The sequence below is a fragment of the Cebidichthys violaceus genome, unplaced genomic scaffold (assembly GCF_023349555.1).
Source record: "Cebidichthys violaceus isolate CVI_PGR_0920_01 unplaced genomic scaffold, fCebVio1.0.p SCAF_6, whole genome shotgun sequence".
Lineage (NCBI taxonomy): Eukaryota > Metazoa > Chordata > Actinopteri > Perciformes > Stichaeidae > Cebidichthys > Cebidichthys violaceus.
Window position 1 is genome coordinate 15,059,804 of NW_027176816.1, and position 21,169 is coordinate 15,080,972.

General features: G+C 44.2%; 1 protein-coding gene across 4 annotated transcripts in view; it reads right to left on the reverse strand.

Annotated features, from left to right (window-relative positions):
* flna (filamin A, alpha (actin binding protein 280)) overlaps positions 1–21,169 on the reverse strand; it is a 51,440-nt gene that overhangs the window by 14,137 nt on the left and 16,134 nt on the right. For all 4 annotated transcript variants that reach the window (XM_068732631.1, XM_068732629.1, XM_068732630.1 and 1 more), the window contains exons 3-26: positions 16,851–17,102; positions 15,184–15,281; positions 13,100–13,247; positions 12,685–12,803; positions 12,091–12,168; positions 11,257–11,419; positions 10,922–11,122; positions 8,991–9,128; positions 8,237–8,363; positions 7,985–8,121; positions 7,645–7,841; positions 6,829–6,942; positions 6,485–6,628; positions 6,279–6,402; positions 5,137–5,297; positions 4,925–5,015; positions 4,394–4,563; positions 3,584–3,701; positions 2,695–2,807; positions 2,372–2,521; positions 1,922–2,240; positions 1,372–1,545; positions 1,121–1,283; positions 263–423 (exon numbers count right to left, since the gene is read on the reverse strand). In XM_068732631.1, coding sequence (XP_068588732.1) covers positions 263–423; positions 1,121–1,283; positions 1,372–1,545; positions 1,922–2,240; positions 2,372–2,521; positions 2,695–2,807; positions 3,584–3,701; positions 4,394–4,563; positions 4,925–5,015; positions 5,137–5,297; positions 6,279–6,402; positions 6,485–6,628; positions 6,829–6,942; positions 7,645–7,841; positions 7,985–8,121; positions 8,237–8,363; positions 8,991–9,128; positions 10,922–11,122; positions 11,257–11,419; positions 12,091–12,168; positions 12,685–12,803; positions 13,100–13,247; positions 15,184–15,281; positions 16,851–17,102 — 3,660 coding nt within the window. The remainder of the gene's footprint in view (positions 1–262; positions 424–1,120; positions 1,284–1,371; positions 1,546–1,921; positions 2,241–2,371; positions 2,522–2,694; positions 2,808–3,583; positions 3,702–4,393; positions 4,564–4,924; positions 5,016–5,136; positions 5,298–6,278; positions 6,403–6,484; positions 6,629–6,828; positions 6,943–7,644; positions 7,842–7,984; positions 8,122–8,236; positions 8,364–8,990; positions 9,129–10,921; positions 11,123–11,256; positions 11,420–12,090; positions 12,169–12,684; positions 12,804–13,099; positions 13,248–15,183; positions 15,282–16,850; positions 17,103–21,169) is intronic.

Here is a 21,169-nt window from a genome sequence, read left to right on the forward strand (position 1 = left end):
TCTAACGTGCTTGAGCAGGTTAGCAAGCTGAGACACAAAAGTTTCATGAAAATGTTATTTTTTAAAAAAAATCTGAAAGTCTGTGACTTGGCCAAGATACACGACAGATTAGTCACCGACCGTCTTTCACTAGAAACTAATCAGATCAGTGCTAAACTAACTCACTCTTATTTAAATTCCTTAAGACGATAAACATCATGACAGTAAGATGGAAATGTCTGTTAGACTCGGATTAGTTCTTCTAGCTGGAGCCGTTCCGTACCTTTGATGGGCTGTCCTCCATAGGTGATGTTGAGGTTGTACTTGCCGGTCTCGTATGGGATGTACTCCACACTGCAGCTGCCATCCTTGTTATCAGTGCAGGACATTTTGGCCTCTGATGGACCCTCCATTGCCAGACCAAGACCACCAGTGCCTGCTCCTCTGCAGAGGGAAGACGATCGATGTTAAAGATACAAGCAGGACACACTTCAGTGACATTTGCGTTTTCCACCTAACTATTCCAAAGCCCCGTTTCCACCAAACAAAGCTCTCGGTAATTTTAGTTACAGGCTACTTTACAAGGAACTAAAAGGTTCCTTCAGTTGCTGTCTGCGATTCCATAGCGGTCTAAAGACCAGCAAAGACTAGGCAATTTAGTCTGCTGCCGTATGAAAAAGCAACATGACATGGGCAGTTTGCCGTTTCATCTAAAAACACAGAAAAACTGAAACGTAGGTACTGCTGCATAGTGTTTACTGATGATGAAATGCACAGGAGAGCGTCTGCCTCCACAGTAAATCTGTCGAGTGTTTGATGGATATTTATGTTTGCTTTAGAACGTAACCGCCTTGAAACAAGCAGTAAATATCTCTCATTCACGGCACTGCTGCCGGGTTCTTCCGATGGTACACGAGTTGAAGCAGCGAAGAGGAGTACGTTTGACAAATCAGCGACGGTCAGCCCTATAGACCCCACCCCGAAAGTTCCTGTACATTCAGAAAGTACTACCCTCCCCCCCGACTAGGCTTTTTGTGGGGCGTGACATGTTCTCGGAACTTAACTTAGACCCTGGTTCCTAGTCCCTGGGTAAAGTTCCTGCGGTTGAATGGGGCTGGAGGGAATGCTTGGCCTTACTTACCGGGTTTCCACCGTGAACTTGTTGGGCTTGTTGGTGATGCCACCTTTCAGGCCAGGACCATGCACACGAACGCGAGCTGGATCACAGCCCTCAGTGACGCCAACACGGAACGGACTCTTGGGCACCGGAGAGCCGTCGTAACAGACCTCCACACTATGTGGGCCTGAGGCGTTCACACAATATGAGGTCAGTGTTAGAGAATCCAATAACAAACCTAGAAATTCTGCACACACTGTTCTGTTCGAACTCACCCTCCTCGTAGGGAGTGTACTCTACGCTGTAGGTTCCATCTCCAAGGTCGGCAATCAGGGCATCAGTGCGGCTGCCAGACGGGTTGCTGATGAGGGTTTTGATGTGGTCGCCTCCGGTCTGTGTGAGAGCACGAGCATCCACGGTGAAGTCTGTGGTCGCCTCACGGAAAATACCTAAAAAAACACAGGAACATACACGTTGGTGAAATGTTGACGAGCTTGTACGATTCAGATACTCTCGATGTAGAGAACGAGTGACAGTGCTTTCTCTTTTTTTTCTTTTTCCAAATTACAAATCTGTAAACTCTTTGGAGTCATTTTCAGAGAGGGTAATGGAAGTGAAACAATGTACTTCACAAAAAAGAAAGTGTATTTCAACGTGGATCAGTGCTATGTGGCCATGAGATAAAGAAAGGGAATAGGGATGAAAAATTAAAATAAAGTACATACACAAAATACATCAAATCTAGGGGCCAAAACACAAAATACCGCGCAAATGTGTGAACAATAAACCACAACTTGTATTTCGATCTTCTGCAGCGGATTTTACCTTTGCCCTCCACTCCTGGTCCGAAGACACGCACTCCGCTGGCATCGACCGCAGGCTCCACGGTGAGCCGAGCGGGGAAGTTGGGCACATCCTGGCCTCCGTATCGGATGGTGAGAGTATACGAGCCGGGGTAGAGGGGGATGTAGGTGATGGTGTAGGTCCCGTCTCCGTTGTCCTGGATGTGAACCTCGGCCTCGGTGCCGCTGTCCGAGATGATCTCGATGGTCAGCTCGGCCGGGCCAGCGTTGGTGCAGTCCACGATGAACTCCCCTTTTTCACCGACCTTGGCGCGCTCCAGGCCTGGGCCAGAGCAGCGGACCTGAGAAGGGAGGGCGAGAGCGGACAGACAGACGGACAGACAGACATACTTGATGAATGACTTTTTACATGTTAAACATATTTTATTCCATGGATGTGCGACACTACCGTCTGTCAGTAACAGTGGCTGACCTTGGAAGGATCGGAGACAGGATAAGCTGTCGGGTTGAAGGGGGATCCAGGGATCGGCACTCCATCATAGGTCAGTTCAACCTGGTATGGTCCCGCCTCTCGGGGGATGAACTTCACCTGACTGGTCTCTGGGCTCAGCCCTGGCTCAACCTGGAACGAGACATGGGTACAGGTTTCAACTATGGATAAAACCACATATTAACAGCATCATGTGAGAGAGGCAAGATTTTAGAGACATTTAGAACTTAATGAGGACAACATCTGGGTTTTTAAACATGGACACAAAGCTTGTGGAATACAAATCAGCAAATGATGTGCCACACCTTGCTGGCCACTGGCTTCCCTGATGGTGAGGTCACCTTGGCGGCGACCTTTCCCTGACCACCGGCACCCTTTGATTTTACAGTCACTTCCTGGTCTTTGCCTACAGTCATCTCTGCAATGAGACACAGAGCAAAGAGATCACTGTAAAACAGACATTTTTGATCAGGTTGGAAAAAGACTATTCCAGATATCAAATGGTATGGTTGAGAGTGTATATGGGCAACCATGAAAAGAAACGAAAATATTATTAATACATGATTAAAATATTCATGGTTAGGCAAAATCACCAATCAAGAACTATGAGACCCCAGGTCAAACTTTTCACTTAGGCCCTGGTTACACTTTTCAAATGTGACTTGTGTGATCGGATATATTTTTCGTGGTTAAAAGCAGTGGCTGTGAAACGTTGGATAAACACATTTAATTTCTAATAAGACTCTTTACAATAAAAGCCCCCAGTTATGTGTGCAGCTAAGTCTTCCTCCCTGCAGTAGGATTAGACTTGTTTTATTGTTTTATTGTTGTTTAATGTGTCCTCTTATATTACATACACATTTTTTAATTTAGCCAAGATTTTGAGACAGAATTTAAAATGATGATCTCATAATTAGTTAAGTATTGTGTAATTTTTACTAGGTCCTACATCTTATGAATAAACTCTGAATATTGACTTGATAGCTCATAATTACCATTTGTTTATTTTCCTGGCAGAAAAGGAAGTTCAGGAAAACAAGATAAATGCTCTAAGTCACACAGTTCACACAGAATGAAAGAAAATGACATGAAAAAGGCCAGTGAGCTCTGATTATGTTCTGAGATTATATATAAATATGAGGATTGAAGTCGAAAGGTGCAGAGGTACAAGAGTGAGGACAGGAAAGTACGCACTGTCTCCCAGGCCTGTGATGTTGATCTTGCTGAGGTCCACTGTGGGTGCCACGGCAACGCTGAAGGGGCTCTTGGGAACGTTATCTCCACCGTAGGTCACAGCAACTCCCAGAGGGCCCTGGGGCAGGAAGGGGAGGGGTGGCATAGATGTGATCACACTGATAAATATGTAGGAAAGGGTGGACACTAAGAATCATGCTGCCTTGGCTAACAGCATAATATAATAGAAGGACCAACATAAACCCAGCCTGTTTAGGATTGGCCAAGCAAATGACAGTTCTGACATTTCTGAGGCAATTTACACAGATGTGATGAACTAGGATACTTATCCTCAAAACTTTCATACTTTTTGGATAAGAATTATTCTCAAGACTTTTTATCCATGATACCATCAAAAATGTGTCCATGATTGAATTGGAGTTTGAAGAAACATACAGGAGAACCAGCACAGGAGCAAAGTAATGTACTACTGTGATGTATTTTAGACACCTAAAAAAAAGAAAAACCATTTGTGATCGCTATATTTAGAATATTTTCACCTCTTTACCTTGCTGTCAGACAGACGTTTCTGACGGGACCTGAAGCTGTTATTTATGCTCTCTTCAAAGACACCAGACTCCATTAAGAAATGGAGTCAGGCAGAAAGCAGGAGTTTCTGGTCCACTTCCATCAGTTAGTTAGTTTGTACACCGACTATGGATAAGCACCTCATAACTCCACACTTCAGAATATCTAACTACCCCTTTACATTAGTGTGTGGAGAGACTTAGCAGAGACTAGATGTGAATCTGAGTGCTTCTCCCATCTCACCTGCTGCACGGGTGTGTATTTCACAGTGTGTGTGTTGTCATGGTTGTTGATGATTTCAAAGTCCTTGACAGCCTCTCCTTTGGTTGGGCCGCTGAAGTTGCAGTCCAGGTTTGCCTTCCCTGCTGCTTTAGTGCTCACAGTGAAATGAGTGGGCTTGTTCAATTCAACTCCTGAAAGAGAACGAGGATGAATCAGAGTTAGCGAGTCTTGACTAAAATCACAAAATAATTTACATTTCAATCCATCCAACATTCTCTCTCTGGAAATCTGTCTGAAAACACACAGCCCAACCTTTTTTTTTTGGGGGGGGGGGGGGGGGGGGGGGGGGGGGGGGTTGTTTTCATTTAGGTTTGATTGCAATGAACAGAAAACAGCTTGTAGCTTGTTTGTATGAGCTGTGATCACAACATTAGCACAAAATTGGAAGAGATTTGAATACATAGATGAATAACAAAATGTATATATACACAGTATATGCATACATACAAATAAATGCATGCACACACACATCTACTGAATAGGTGTCCTCACCACTGCGGCTGAGTCCTGGTCCCTCAGCCTTGACTTTGCTGGCATCATGAGAAGGATCCACTTTGATCCTGATGGGTGTCATTGGAATAGCCTAAGCAACAAACAGAAGCAATAATGTGTTGAAAACAAACAGAATACACTCAATCTCCAATCCTACACGTACACACTCTGCTCTCATTCTTGCTGCAACACACTGCAGGATTCACACCCACCTGGTCAGCAAACAGGACCATGATGGTGTAGCTGCCGGCTCCAGGAGGAGTGTACTTGACAGTGAACGTGTCGTTGTCGTTCCGAATGATGTCAAAGTCGATGTCGGCCTCTGCGGGTCCCACCACTCCAGGGGCACACTTGATTCCTATACTGATGTCACCTGAGGGCAGGAGACAAAAGTCATCATGACACACACACTTCTGATACTTCACAGCCATTCAGTGCAGCCATTTTGCCTCTATTGTTGTATTTCAATTAATGAGTTAAGGGGTGATAACTAAAATAAATTATAAAAAATGTTAAGCTTTGGTCACTTGGGGGCAGTGGAAGCAGATAAAACACAACAATGACATATCTTAAAGGGACAGTACAGATGTTTAGAAGTGTGATTGTATGAGCTACTTCTCCATATTACTACAGGAGATGGAGCACAAGAACAAATCAATGTACTGCTGTGATGTATTTTAGACACCTAAAATAATATGTTCTACCTTGTTGTCAGACAGCCCTTTCTGACAGGAAACTGAAGCTGTTATATCCATCAGGGCGCTCACCCAAACCACCAGACTTCATTGAAAGAAACTGTTTCTACAAACTCCATCTACTGTTGGTAATATACGGACTATGGAGAAGAACCTCATACAACCACACTTTCAAGACATCCAAACTATTCCTTCAAGGCAACTTATTCACATCAAATGCCTATTTACACATCCACAAGACACAGGGCAACATTAGCTTTCATCTGGAGTCCTGTCTCTGTCCTGAGGGAATTATCTGGCCTCCTAGCTGCAGAATGCTCCACTTTCTGCACTAACTAGTTACTAACTTTGTCTACAGTAGCTGTCATTTGGTGCAGGACAGGTAGTTGCACTGGACTATGTTCTAGAACAGTTAGAGAGGAAATTACAGTCTGGAAACCTGAAACAATGTGCTGAAGGACGCTTGCTCTATAAATCTACAAGTAACCCCTTTAACATTACACACAGAAATTTGATCCATTTTTTATGAACTAGTATTAAATACACACTGCAGATCTCCTGACCAAGCTACTTATATGGTTTATAACACATCCATTGTGGTATAAAATACTGCTGTGAATTATTGTGTGAAAGGATGCAACAGTTTTTAGTGGCTCTACCTTGCCCAGCCTCTGCACAGTCAACAGTGAAGTATGTTGGCTCGAAGGCCTTGAGGCCGGTCTTGGCCACCCCTGGTCCTGAGACCTTCACCTTGTTTGGATGACAGCCTGCTCCGATATTCATCTGTGATCAAAAAACACAACAGCTTAAGAGGCTTTCCTGTGATAGGATGTCCTTTGTGAAACCCCTCTCTCAGCGTACTTACTCTGAATGGGCTGTCAGGGATGTTAACTCCTCCCCAGGAGACCATGGCGGTGTGTTTTACTGGTTTACGAGGAGTGTAAGTACAGGCGTATGTGCCGTTGCCATTATCCTTAACCTGTACATCCACAGGAGAACCTTCTCCGTCCTGTGCGGATGTGGAAAATGAAATGAGACAAGTGGAATCAAAATGTGTTCAGACCATGAAGGCCGAGGTGAAGAAATGTTCATAAGCTGGAACACACAGACACAGAGACAGAGACAGAGACACACACACACACACACACACACACACACACACACACACACACACACACACACACACACACACACACACACACACACTACCTGAGCCGCAATCTTCAGAGGAGCTTTTCCTCCTTGCTTGGCATCGACTGTGAACTCAGTGGGCTTTCCAACAGCCAAACCGCTGCTTTGAAGGCCTGGACCAAACGCCTTGACCTGGAATCAACACATTCAGTGAGCTTCAGGAAGACAGTTCTACCTTTGAAGTGCTATGACATAAAACGATTTCAACAAAAAGAAATAATTGATCATTCAGTTGTATGTCTGTTTTGCAGCTGCACAACATGGAAGTGCACTTGTAAAGCTATCATTATAAGAAATGAATAAATGACTCAATAAATAAAATTACAAAGAAAGAAATGTATCAAATAAATGTGTAGGTTCATTTGTAAATTAATAAATATGCACTAAATAAATAAATAACAATTTATCTATTTGACAAAATAATTATTTTGTATGGATTTATTTCATATTTAATTATTTCCCAATTTATTATTTTCTGATTTTATTTATTTATTTCTGCTTTTATTTATTGCTGTATTTCTTCACATATGTTAATTAAAGGGGTGTGGTTCTTGATGGTAATAATAATGAATTTATAATCATAAATAATCAGATACGAAAAAAATTTGTCCAAAATAGGTAATTTGTCAAATACATATATATATATATTTTTTAAATATATTTTTCTATTTCTGTGCATATTTATTTATTTTCATATTAACCTGCACATGTATTTCATAACTGAGGCTTTTATCAGTTCCACTACTTTCTACTTTCTTTACACATTGAGTAATTCATTTATTTATCATAATGACAGCTTTAGTCCTCCATACACAACCCAGGGTGTGCGTATACCTTGTCGGGGTAGAAGTCTTTAGCTGGTGGGTTGACAATCTCAGCCATGAAGGGAGAGTGTTGAATGTCTTCGCTGTTGCAAAGCACATGCACTGCATACTCCCCAGGCTCTGTGGGCCAGTAGCGCACGTCACAGGATCCATCGCCCTTGTCGTCACATTCAATCTTGGCCTGAGACGGACCTTCCACAGAGAAGCCTGAACAGGGAAACAACAAACACAGTGAGCTTAGAAGAGCTGTCAGTGAGTAACTGAAGTTAAAACTTTGGAAACTTACGACACATGCTTTCAGGATGCTTTTACAGTGCGTGTTGTCTCTGCAGTCTCTCCAGATTACTCACCCAGTGTACCGACGTTGTCTCCAACAGCCTCCACCACAAAGTCAGCAGATTTGCCAACAATGCCGCACTCCAGCCCCGGACCCCAGGCCCTCACCTTCTGTGGGCCGGCCTCAGCGCCAATCTTGACCTCAATGGGACTAAACGGAGCAGAGAGCGATCAGTCGCAGCGACAAGTCAATGTAGTTCAATGTGGCACTTCTTTCCATGTGAGTGTGTGTATGTGAGTGTGAGTGTGAGTGTGTGTGTGTGTACCTGCGGGGGATGTGCTGTCCTCCCCAGGTGATGGTGATGGTATATGTTCCAGGTGTGGTAGGGTAATACTCAAAACCGTACGCACCATCTCCAAGATCTTTCCTTTTACACGGCTCCTCCAGTCCCTCTGCAAACAGAAATGACAATCAGTACCCCCCCCTTTTTTTTTTTTTTTTTTAATCTTCACCAAATGTCACAACTGTTGTGATCCCGTCGCAAAATAGATCTCGTTTTCAAGCTAGGTTTGATTCATTCTAAAACCCCTTTTAGTTCATTTTTTTTCCAGAATGAAGCAGAGGGACACAAGTGACTTTTTTGACCTTAAAGAAAGTCATCCATTGATAACAATACCAGCTGATGATAAAGCTAGTAAGAGTCTGTTGAGCTTTGTTTGACTACATTTTGTGAAATTCCATCTTTTATACTTGGAAATTAGCACACAATAAGCAACCTATAGGCACTTTTTGAGCAAGCTACAGCTACTTTCCATTGATAACAGTTAGCAACAGCTACAGCTAACTGTAAACAGTCGCTTTAAATAAAAGGCAGAAATAGGGAATATTTTGCATTCATTTGGAATGTTGTTTCTTCTGTAATTCCCATATTCCCTCTTCTTACAGCTCCGCTTTGATCTCCACCAATTCTTGAACAAAAACATCTGGCTCTTTGGGAGCTTAACGCTCCACTATGTTGTAAAGTGATGCGTTTCCATCAACGGACTGAAAACAAGACTGGTGTTTGCAGTGCAACTCACTGGGCCCCTTGATGGTGACTTTGAGCTCCCCGGTTCCGGCTCCTTTGGTGTAAACCTGAAAGTCAGCAGTCTCCTTCACCCTCAGTCCCTTTGGCTGCAGACCACGACCCTTAGCTTTGCAGAGGCTGGGGTTGCATGCTGTGGAGAGAAACACACAATGAAAGAGTGAGAGAGAGAAACAGCTATTCTGACTCCAACAATATGACAATGTGTGAGTTCAGTGGTTTCAGTGAGGAGAAGAGGAAAGATCGTTTAAGAAGAACGAAAGGTTGCTGGAAAGCTTCCCACCTTCCTCCCATCCTGCACACCCCTCCTGCCACCCCCCATCTATCTTATCCCACGGAGTGAATTCACAGACCACAGGAAAGGAAATGAGCCTTTATCCTCACACAGGAAGTAGAGTGGAGTTTCCTCCATATCTCCTGATTAAAAAGTGCATAAAATAGGGGCTGCTGAGTCACAGCTTGATGCCCTGCAGGAAGCAAAGGAAGCCCCACAGGAAGAGAGGCCACTTACGTGGGACCCAGATAAGTTCCAGGAAGTGGACTACTTGGCATTCTAAGAGGAAGAATGCAGTTATATGTCATTATATCAAAACCTATTTTGATGTCAGCAGGTGACGTGTGCAGGTCTGGTGTAATCGGCAAAAGCACAAGCACAAATGATTATTCATTATAAATAGTTCTACTTGAATACTTTCATATGGTGATTTCTAACCTGTATATTCCAATAATAGAGAAGTTTGTTGCACATAACCTCCATTGTTCATCTCTTTAACTCACATGTAAATCTATTTTTTCAAAACTGTTGTTAAGTCATGAACACTTTCACACAGAACGTGAATATTACTTGGCGAATAAGAAACAATGTATTCTTTTTTTTTTGGAACAAGGCTGCTGTTTCTGAGCCGTCGCACCAAGAATAAAGGCATCAACCAATCACGGACAGGTTGAGTTGTGCCTATATTTATGAAGCAACAGTAGCTCCGTAGTCGGAACAAGGGAGACAAACTTTATTAGTCTTCATTACAACCTTGACAAAGGCAGCGCAGACCAGATCCACTCCTTCTGTTCTTACCTTTCACAATTTTTAAAACCCTAGACATATAATATCTGCAAGCGAGAATTATGCAACACACCAATGTGAAAGCCCTTAAGAAGGCACGTTTTATGAAGAACTTATGGGTTATAAATAATTGTTTTATTAATGGTTAATACATAATTAACTATTGCTTTCTAGGTTATAAGCGATTTATAAGAACAACCCACCAAATTTTGAAAGATTCTTTGACTAATTATGCTTAGAGAAGAGCTGCAGATAATGTGGACCAAAAAGCTGTATTTTTTAACAATGCTGGGCAACTGTGTCCATGTGTAAACCTAAGACTACTAGTGAGCTGGAAGAAATGAAGCATCTGTTAGCTGGTGGGACTCTTCCATCAACATCTGAGAATGTGTTTGTGAGGTTCTCCTTCGGCCATGTCCTCATGGACGGGACGGCTGATACATTTAGAGTTTAGAGAGGACACACGCCACACAAATATCTACACGCACACGCGGCGTCACCCAGTCATGCATGCAATCGCACACGCACACAGTGGGTACCCAAGAGAGATCCCAGGAAACAGGAAATGACAGCAGAAGGAAGAGGCCGTTCCAGAGAGAGGAGAGATACCACCGGGCCGCTATCAAAGAGAAGGAAGAGAGGACACGGCATCCCATACGGTGGCAGGAAAAGACAGGAAAGCATTAGACACAACTGAAGAAAGAACATTTAAAAAAAATGTATTTTGCCTTTAAGACAGTGAACTAGCTGATAGTGATTAGAGACTGAGATCTCAGACTTTAATGTAATGTTGGTGATTTACAGAAAACATTAAAGCTCTTCCTATCCTAATGATGCTGTAATAGGACTACATGTAGAACTCCTACCCTCTCCCACGGTGACTGTGAAGGGACTCTTGCTGATCTGACCACCGGCGAAGGTGACGTAGATGGTATGCTGGCCCTCCTGGGTGGGTTTGTAGGTGCAGTGGTAGCTACTGTTACCCTTGTCCTCTATGGTGCAGGTCACCATGGTGTTCTTGCCGGCAGGGTCGATGATCATCACCTCCACCTCGCCAACACCGGCGCCTGAGACAGACAGGAGCGGGAGGAGGGAATACAAGAGCGGGAGAAGAATTAAAGCGCACAGTAAATCCACGCAGACTTTCTAACCAGGTGCTAGCAGAGCAGCCGGACCTCACTCCCATCGTCCATGCCATTACCTGCTGTGTAGACGTCAAAGTAAGTGCTCTTGTTGGCGATGTTTCCAGAGGGCTCGAGGCCTGGTCCCTGGGCCGTGGCCTTGCTTGAGTCTCCCTGAGACTTGCCGATCTCCACCTCGAAGGGGCTCTTAGAGATGTGCTGCCCTGCAAACAGCACCGTCACCTACAGAGCAGAACGGAGAGCGAGCTGAGTGCCTGGAACCCCACGAGTCAAATTCTGTTTATCATAGAATTATTACTGACGGATTCAATATTGAGCAGTATTTGTGTTGTAGCTGATCAAGTGGAGCAAACTATGGATGCACTGATACAGATATCAGGCCGATACTGACTCAAACAGCTGGATCTGGCATCTGTGACAGTGGGGCTGAACTATTCAATTCAGTTCTATGATTTTATACCAGATACATTATATACTGTGATTCCTGTTTAAGCTTTGACCAATGTGTTGCTGTAGTAAAAGGTCTACACGTGAATATCAATTCCTAATAACTCTGAAGATATTTTATCAAGTTGCTGGTGTACAACTTATTATCATTATAATAAATAATTCAATTAGTTTATGTCTATGTATTTATTGCAAGTGTAATGTTGCCTTACACATAAGATAATGATCCCAGTCAAAAGTACATTATTTGAATGTAAAATTTGGTGGAGTAGAAGTAGAAAGTAGCATAAAATGGAAATACTACTAATAAGTACAAGTACCCAAAATAAATAAATGTACTTTCCATCACCGACTACGAGCATCCAATACCCACACAGTAAACGGTCCACAAGGCCCCTTAGAGTCATATGACAGCCGTGTAAGAAAGAAGGGATGAAGAAGCTCACCTTGTGCATGCCTGTGACTTTAGGGATGTAGAAACACGAGTAGGTGCGGTTCTTATCATTGTTGGCAGTCACTTTAGCCTGGAGGACATAGTTGAAAGCATTAACAACATAGTATGTCATGATGACCAACAAAGTTGAAGTATCTCAGAAGGACCTAACTACAATGGCATATTAGAGCCATTGTAGGGAAAATAATATATATTATTCAATTTTAAACTCAATTCAATTCAATTTATTTTTGTATAGCCCAAAAACACAAATTACAAATTGCCTCAGAGGGCTTTACAATCTGTACACATACGACATCCTCTGCCCCGGAACACTCACATCGGAACAGGAAAAACTCCCTCAAAAAAAATTATGAAGTCAGGGGAGTGAGGTAATATTCAGAGAAAGAGATTCTGAGATTAAATATGGATATTCACTGAGATTAATGTGGCAAATTTATGACTTTATAATCCAAGAGAATATTCAAGTTTTGTTCTTGAAAATGTACCACTTTTTTCTCGGAACATTACCCCTCTCCTCCAGCTCTGTAATTGATTCATTTTTTACCTACCACAATATGCGTCGTACTAAACCACAGTGCCTCACCTCCTCTCTGTGTCCTGCAGGGTCCTCCACGTAAACCAGCACCTCTCCCATTCCTGCGCTGATGGTCTCAACGGTGAACAAAGCCTTCTTCATCACAACATTACCGACGGGTTCCACACCTTCAGAGAGGAGCGTTGGGACAGAACGTTAGAACGTATGATCCTGAACACACAGGGCTGTAGAAACACATGTCAGATTTAAGGCAGTATCCAGAACAATCTGAAATTCATTCTTACCCCTCGAGCCCAACCTCTTGCACTAGCTCACAGTTTTTTGGGTCCTTGGCTCTAATAAACATGTAAATCCTCCCTGCTCTAAATTGATCTTGCTGCTCAGCTCAATGCAACGGATGTGTGTGTGTGTGTGTGTGTGTGTGTGTGTGTGTGTGTGTGTGTGTGTGTGTGTGTGTGTGTACCTGGCCCATAGGCGCGGGCCTTCTTGGGGTTGAGTTTGGGTCGTAGCGGTGCGCCAGGCTTCAGTTTAGCCTTGGGGAACTGGGACAGGTAAGTCATCACTGAGTGTTCGTCCACATTGGGGTCCACGATCTCTTCAGGAGTTATCACCTAACAGGACGGGACAGGAAGACAAATGTTCTTGTTAGCATGTTTCCTGGTTGAAGGGAAGCTGCGCAGCCCGACGCAGTGCTCCATTAGTTGCCATGGAGACTGTCCTACCCACAACAATCAACTGAGCGGTGTTGTGATTTTGTGTTAAAAACCACATACCAGCCTCTTGCTTGGCTCAGAAAGTACCTGAGACGTTCTCACACGCAACCCAGCAGGCGCCCACACATACAGACATGCTGACAGCCCACAGAGACACCAGGGGAAGGGACAGAGACAGCTTCTGAGCTGAAACCCAGCCGAAGGCGGAAACGGCAGCGACCACAGAGTCAACTGCCAGCACGCTATGCTGCGCCAGCTGCCAGCGCTGTGCCAACCATACCAACAAAACACTGTCAGACTTTCACCAGAGCGGCCCTAAGAACCAGACAACTAAAAGTTCAGTTCTAATCTCCCTGTGTAATGTGGAACGTTTTCACTCTGGACAAACACTACAGGGGATAAAATGTTTGAGTTGATTCGCTACATAACGTCCAGGTGAGCTCACCACCAGACTCCACATTGTTTCGGTATGTTAATTAGGTTCTGTCCCGTGGAGGACACTCTCAGTGATTTCAAACCCGTCAAACAAACCTTCTCAGTAGTCCTCTAGTATTAAAGAATAAGGTGGCCTCTTTTTTTAAAGATTATTTTCTTGGAATTTTTTGTCTTTATTTAACAGAGGACGGTATAGAAATGGGGGACACAAAGAGAGGGGTATGACATGCAACCAAGGCTCCAAGGTCGGTATCAAACCCGGGACGCTGCAGCTGTATGGCATAAGCTGTAAACACGTGGCTACCAAGGTGCTCCATGATCTCCTTTAAGGATGAGTCTGGTGATCTTTTCTTATTGTCAACTAAATCAAATACTCACTAGAGCACCAAATGTGTATTAATCTGCAGCTAAAATTTCCTCCTAGTTTCAGTAATATTTGCAAAAAGCTAAGGGTTTCCCGATCAAGGTTTTTTTGGCCTTTAATCTGAGTCTTATATTTACCTAAATGTTGTTTAACTATGTATCTAACATTATGAGATAACAGCTGCTCAAATACATTGAGTTTATCAGCTTAACTCATTGATATGCTAAAGATGAAAGTGTTGTGATCCTCTACAGAGAACATGTATCACCATGTTGGAGAAGCTCTCGTGGTTGAACAGTGGTGTTACAGAGTGGAGGTTCTTTGGCAGAGTGCAGACATCTGCATTCAGGGAAAAGACACCAGAATTAACATTATTTAGTGACAGCTGATATAATCTGCCGCCTACCTGAATGTTTTGTAGTCTGCTCTTTGTTAATGAAGATTAGCATTGTAGCTTAGCCAATCCATGTATTTTAACATATCATTTTTCAGATTCACACACGCTCTAGCATGCAGTGGAACGCTGCACCGTAGAGGCCGGCCGTGGTAAAGAGGTAAGAGCTGCAACACCAGCAGGCCGAGGAGACGAAACACAGGAACAGAGAGTAAAGAAAGGATCAGATCTTCATCAGCTTTCTTTCTTTTAGCTCATTGCGAACCATTAAAATACGCCTGGATCCTGAGGATTGGCTCGGGACATAGGATATGAATGGTGGAGTCACGACCACGAAGCATGGTAAACGAGACGGGGTCCTTGTTTCAAGACGGTCTGGTGGGTTGCAGACATCGACGCAGACCCCTGACGCACTGAGGACAGTCAGGAGCCCCGTCCCTCCCCGCAGGGAGAGACGGGGACGCACTGCAACTGAGGACACGCGCCTAACAAGGGCCAGCCAGCGGCGGGGAGAGGTCCCACGAGGGGATCGTCCCACACCCAGCTGAATCTCTCCGGGGCAGACTGAGCACATTCATTATAAAACTGTGGTGTTAAAGATTTCCCAGACTGTGGCGGGTCATTAATGGTATTTCTCTTACCTGTGGGATGCCCAGCCAGTCGTCTGCTTGCTGCATGGCCTCGCGGGCGTTGTCCACTGGTTTGGTCTGATCCCACTGATCCCAGTCAGGACACAGACCTGCAGGAAAGAGGAGGAGAGTTGAACATCTCATGATAATATAACGACATTACAATGACGACAGGACAAGCAGTTCTATCTATTGTATTTAAAGCCGTTTAGTTAAACAAAATAAACACAGTATATGTACAGTAAGATAACATTCTGTATTACTGCCCTGAAAAAAGAAAGGAGCACACACACACACACACACACACACACACACACACACACACACACACACACACACACACACACACACACACACACACACACACACACACACACACACACACACACACACACACACACACACACATCTACAAGCTTGTACAATCACAGTCTTACATTTTGTCTGGATGCACCAGAGGGCACACCAGGAACTGAGTTGCAACACTTGACCCGTGGGTCAGGAAGTGAAGTGCCTTCGTTATAAAGCGGTGAAGCAGTATTTCTCTTGATTTGGGGGACGTGAACATCTCTACACAGAGAAACTGAGAGCTTCTTGTGTTACAGCAGACATCTCGCAGCCTTGACGCCACCCAGCAGATACAGCGAGAATGCAAAGCACGTCTAATCTTTATTTGAAGGTGAACAGGCAGCAGTGATTATTAGGTGCGAGGTCACTCATCTGGGTCTGTGGCTCTTCAAGATGTCTGCCCTTGAATCTACACATTGGGTGTTATGATGTTCTGTCATTATCACAAACTCACATCCTGGCAAAGTGTGTCAGCTGCGTGTTTTTTTTTTTTTTTAAATCTACTTGTTCATAACCATCTCTCTGAATCCGAGGGTTTGTTGTTTTTGGACACTGCTGAAAATCTTGTGCTGCAGGGAACTAATGCTGACTCTTATCTCTGGCTCAGGGCTGTTCGTGATCCACAGGTATGCCAAACATTCTGAGCATGTAAACAGAAACCTCCTCTATGCCTCACTTTCCTTCACCTACATCACCCCCCACTCCCCACCCCCCACCTCTCCTAATCTAACATGACTTTAGTGGGAGGAATGCCTCTCATCACTCCGGCCCTCAGTCTTTACTCTGGGACAGATGAGAATTACCCACGGATGCTTTCCCTGACCTGACCTCAGGTCCGTAGCTGTCAAACACTGTCCTATGCAGACACTCACGATGCTAAGACATGCTAACATCTAGGAGGATAAATAGAACTGTGGAAGTCAAATATTATGGTGTCTCAGGTGCAGAGGAAGGCAGCCGTAGACCTGTGGGAGTGTTGAAGTGCCCACACATCTGCATGACACATGACCTCTTTAACAGCCATAGGCGGTTGCACAGACGGTTATTTACAGTAGTTGGATTGACCCCCCCCCACCCCTACTCTGCAGAATTTTTCAAGTTTATTGCTGGTGAACAATATTGGTGGAAGGCTGGAAGGGTTAATGATTTCAACTCAGATGTGCTCTCATACACAACTCCAGTGTCTTGATTATAGGAGAAGAATGACACACAAACAACACACGCACTCACGCACAACACACGCACGTCCTTCACCTCCACTGATCCATGATGACACACACATGACATGTCTCAGGACACAGGAACACAGAGATGTTCCCACACACACTCACCTGGAGCACAGCTGTCGACCAGGGCCCCCAGGGCCCGGCCGGTCTGCCAGTCCCTGTGGAAGTTGGTGATGGGAAGCTCAGGTAGTTTGTTCTGGATCCAGCCCAGCAGCCTCTGCTTGGGCGTCTTCTGTCTGCCTTCATCCGCCTCCTCCTCCTCATCCCACATGGGCATGGAGATGGAGTAATGCAGGATCAAGGTCCAGATCAGACCCAGGATCAGCTTCAGGTTCCCATCCACGATGGCTTTAGAGTCTGGAGTCCAGAGGAAGAGAGAGGGGGGACAGATGTGAAGTCATGGTGACACCTCTTTACCTTGCCATAACCACTTAAAACAATCATCCACACAGAGTAGACAAACAGACCATGTTATTTAGAAAAGATTCAGTCTGATAAAAAGAACGGAGGCTGGTGCATCGAAGGCTGGAGGGGATTTGAACATTTCCAGAGATGATTTAAAGATGCAGCGCTCCTACAAAATGGAAACGGCTGACCAGAGTCTGATCTTTGCTCCTCCACTTCAGCCTCGAGTTTCAGAAGTAATGATCTGAGTGTCTGTTATCTGACATCTAACGTATGGCTACGTCTTCAAGGAGGAGTGGGATGCATACCTACATACCTGGAGCATGGTCTGGTAACTTCAACCCCCACCAGCACTGACACTGCTCGAATGAAGCTTTTAAATGACTTTCATCTGAATACTACTCAACTGAATACAACTGACTGTTGTGTGTTTAATGCTTGTAATTAATTCACTATAGATTTAAACTCGTCCATGTTGCAACAGAATGACCAAAACAGCACATGGAGCAACGTGTTTGGTTGCTGCAACAGTTGAGGCATTTGTCTGTGTTCAGACAGAGTACAGGAGAAAGTGATGCAAGCAGAAGCTACCCTGGGCACGAGGGGGAGAACCATACACACACTTGATTGCTCAGGTCCATCAGTGAGGAAGGGGTGGAGCACAGCGTTTGAGCTGATGGTGATAAGAACATAGTGAAGGAGGGAACGTTCTGCTTCTTGTAAGGACTTGAGGCCGATGTGGTGCTGATGGCTACGAAGGTCGTACACCGGGCTTTCTGCGTGGAATCTGAAACGTTCAAGCTCTAGGTCTGTAACTGTGTGAATCCCACTCCTGACAGCAGCTGTGTCCAGCTGGCTCTGTGAGTTCAGATGTTACTCTGATGAGGGCTGCAGAGAGCATGAAAAACAGAGGAGAATGACGCTGAAAAACTACATAACAAACGTCTTTGGACATCAATTTCATTTGTGTAGTTATTGCCGTCTAGACTGGAAGAATTGTTGGTAGCAGCAGCTCAACTCCAACAACAATAAAAGCTCCACTCCAGAGGGATTTATTTCTTGGATGTTTTGCATGAGGGTGATGGGGCTGCAGTTAGGGGGCTGAATATTTAAGGCCTGAAGTGGGAGGGTCTGAGAGCTGTTTGTCCCAGGGCTGCAGAAAGAGTTTGAGGACAGGGTCGGGATGAATGGGTGAGGGGGGGGGGGAGTTCTTTTGCCTACATGCAGAGCTACAAACCAGTCCACCTCAGCGTGCTGCTCGTCTGAAGTCATGTTCCAACAGAGAGATGGGCTCACCAGCTGCCAGCCCTACGATACACGACATGTCAGCTGATCCCATTGGAAAAAACACCCCAGTCACCATGGGAACTTTGAGCAGAGCTGGATCGTTCTAGCAACTGAGTGTCAACTCGGTTCGCTCAGGAATGATAGGAGAGAAGATGAGACGAGCCGAGACGCAGGAGTGTAAAAGAAAGAGAGAGAGAGAGAGAGAGAGAGAGAGAGAAAGAGAAAGAGAGAGAGAGAGAGAGAGAGAGAGAGACAGACAGACAGACAGAACAAGAGATAGAAGGGTTGCCTGAAGACAGAGAAAGCTGTAGTCAAGACAAGTCAATTGTATTTATGTAGCCCAATATCACAAATTTGCCTGAGGGGGTGTGCACGTGTACCACAGGTTGGCACTCGCAGAAGGAATGTAAGTCAGCTGAAGCAGAGGTGTGTCACATAGCACCCGTCAGCCCCCACAGAGTATTTTAAGTCTTAATTAAATCAGAATTTCTCTATATAAAAGTAAAAATAAATAGTGAAAAACTGCCGTCCCGCTTCAGGGCCGAAGCATTGTATCCTACAATGTGCTGTGACAGCAGCAGGTGATGAGCGCTGTCACGCTGGCTGTAACAAAGCTGACCAGTGCAGGACATCAGCAGACGAGTGCCGGTAGGACATCACTTCTCATCGTGTGTGTGTGTGTGTGTGTGTGTGTGTGTGTGTGTGTGTGTGTGTGTGTGTCTCTGTGTGCTGCTCTTTGATTCTAGCCTCTCACACACACACACACACACACACACACACACACACACACACACACAAAGCCACTAAATACGCAAGGAATCTGCCAGCATTCCCGTCAGACCACAGCGCACCGAGCCTGATGGAGCCCATATACGGACACAGACTGCCGCATATCAGACTCCCCCTCTGCTGACTCATAACCACCCCCAGACATAGAGGGGCAGAGTCAACCCAGGCTACTGTATAGAGTGTGCATGTCTGTGGTTGATGCTCCATCTACCCCCTAAAACTCCCATGACTCATCTTTTTGGCTCGTTGCTGCCCCCCCCCTTATGTGGCATCGCTATGAGATCATCGCAACCCCTGACCCACAGCCTGACCTGATCCCAGCATCTCAGGGAGGAGAAAGCTCAGAGAGGAGGAGGAAAAGTTCTGCATAATATTCAGGCTGCACTGCAACATCTGGTGCACATTAGTCCTGAGATGTTGTAAAGGACCAAACAGCACAGCAGGTCTAGATGGACCGGGGGTCTGTCCCTTCCCTGTCCATCGCTAATGATGTCCTCATATTTATATAATCTATCCACCAACACATGACCATGCTTGTGTGACTGGGACTTTACTGTATGTATTGTACAACTAGACTAATATATTAGATTATTGAAGATAGTATCTATGTATATGTCGACCAATAGGTAACAACAAATCGTTGGCTGTGTGGTTGACCGTGGCTAAATGGATAGGAGGTCCGTCCTTCAATCAGATCGGTGGTTCGATCCCCGGTCTGCTCCGCTAGCCTCATGTCAATGTGTCCTTGCACAAGACACTTAACCCCAAATTGCTCTTGTAGATGTGCCTACGGTGTATAGATAGACTACTGAATGTAAGTCGCTTTGGATAAAAGCGTCTGCTAAATGACTAATGTAATGTAAAATCCAAAAATATGTCATTTGGAAACAAACTGTTTCCAAATGACATATTTGGGGATTTTACATTACATTACATGTTTCACAGTGAGTACTGTCTTGGTTACATTTCTGTAAAAAAGGAAAAATAAAAGAAGGAACAAAAATACTGGATTTTTAAACTCAAGTGTCAATATTTTCAACTTAAGTGTCGATATCTGGCTTGATATTCTGATAACAATGTTAGCTGTCTCCTGAAAAGTTTCCTAAAAATATAGTGTGATGACTGAAAATAGCAAGTATAAGGGGAGACAAAAACATTGTTTTTCATGCACTGGTCAATTTAGAGATTTTTGGGCTACTTTGCTTCCTTCACATGTCTTCTTTCAGACTAGTGGAGAGAAAACATCCAAAATACACATTGAGCTGTTTTTGAGTTTGCGGTTTTACATAATGCCTTAATTGCATATTCAAACATAACTTTTGAGAACACGCGTTATAAAAAAAAATTAAATACTGACATGGTGATATCCATTGGTTGAATGTTTTCCCCAATTCACATGTAGAGTCTCCTCGTACACATTTACTAAAGTTTGTACATTTTTTCTGTATTTGGAATAAATTACATTCTGTCAAGACTTGGATTAAACTGGGAGGGATACACTCAACATTATCACTGTCCTCAAGACATTATACACTCAACATTATCACTGTCCTCAAGACATTATACACTCAACATTATCACTGTCCTCAAGACATTATACACTCAACATTATCACTGTCCTCAAGACATTATACACTCAACATTATCACTGTCCCCAAGACATTATACACTCAACATTATCACTGTCCTTAAGACATTATACACTCAACATTATCACTGTCCTTAAGACATTATACACTCAACATTATCACTGTCCTTAAGACATTATACACTCAACATTATCACTGTCCCCAAGACATTATACACTCAACATTATCACTGTCCTCAAGACATTATACACTCAACATTATCACTGTCCTTAAGACATTATACACTCAACATTATCACTGTCCCCAAGACATTATACACTCAACATGGTATATAATGTGCAGCGCTGAGTGAGT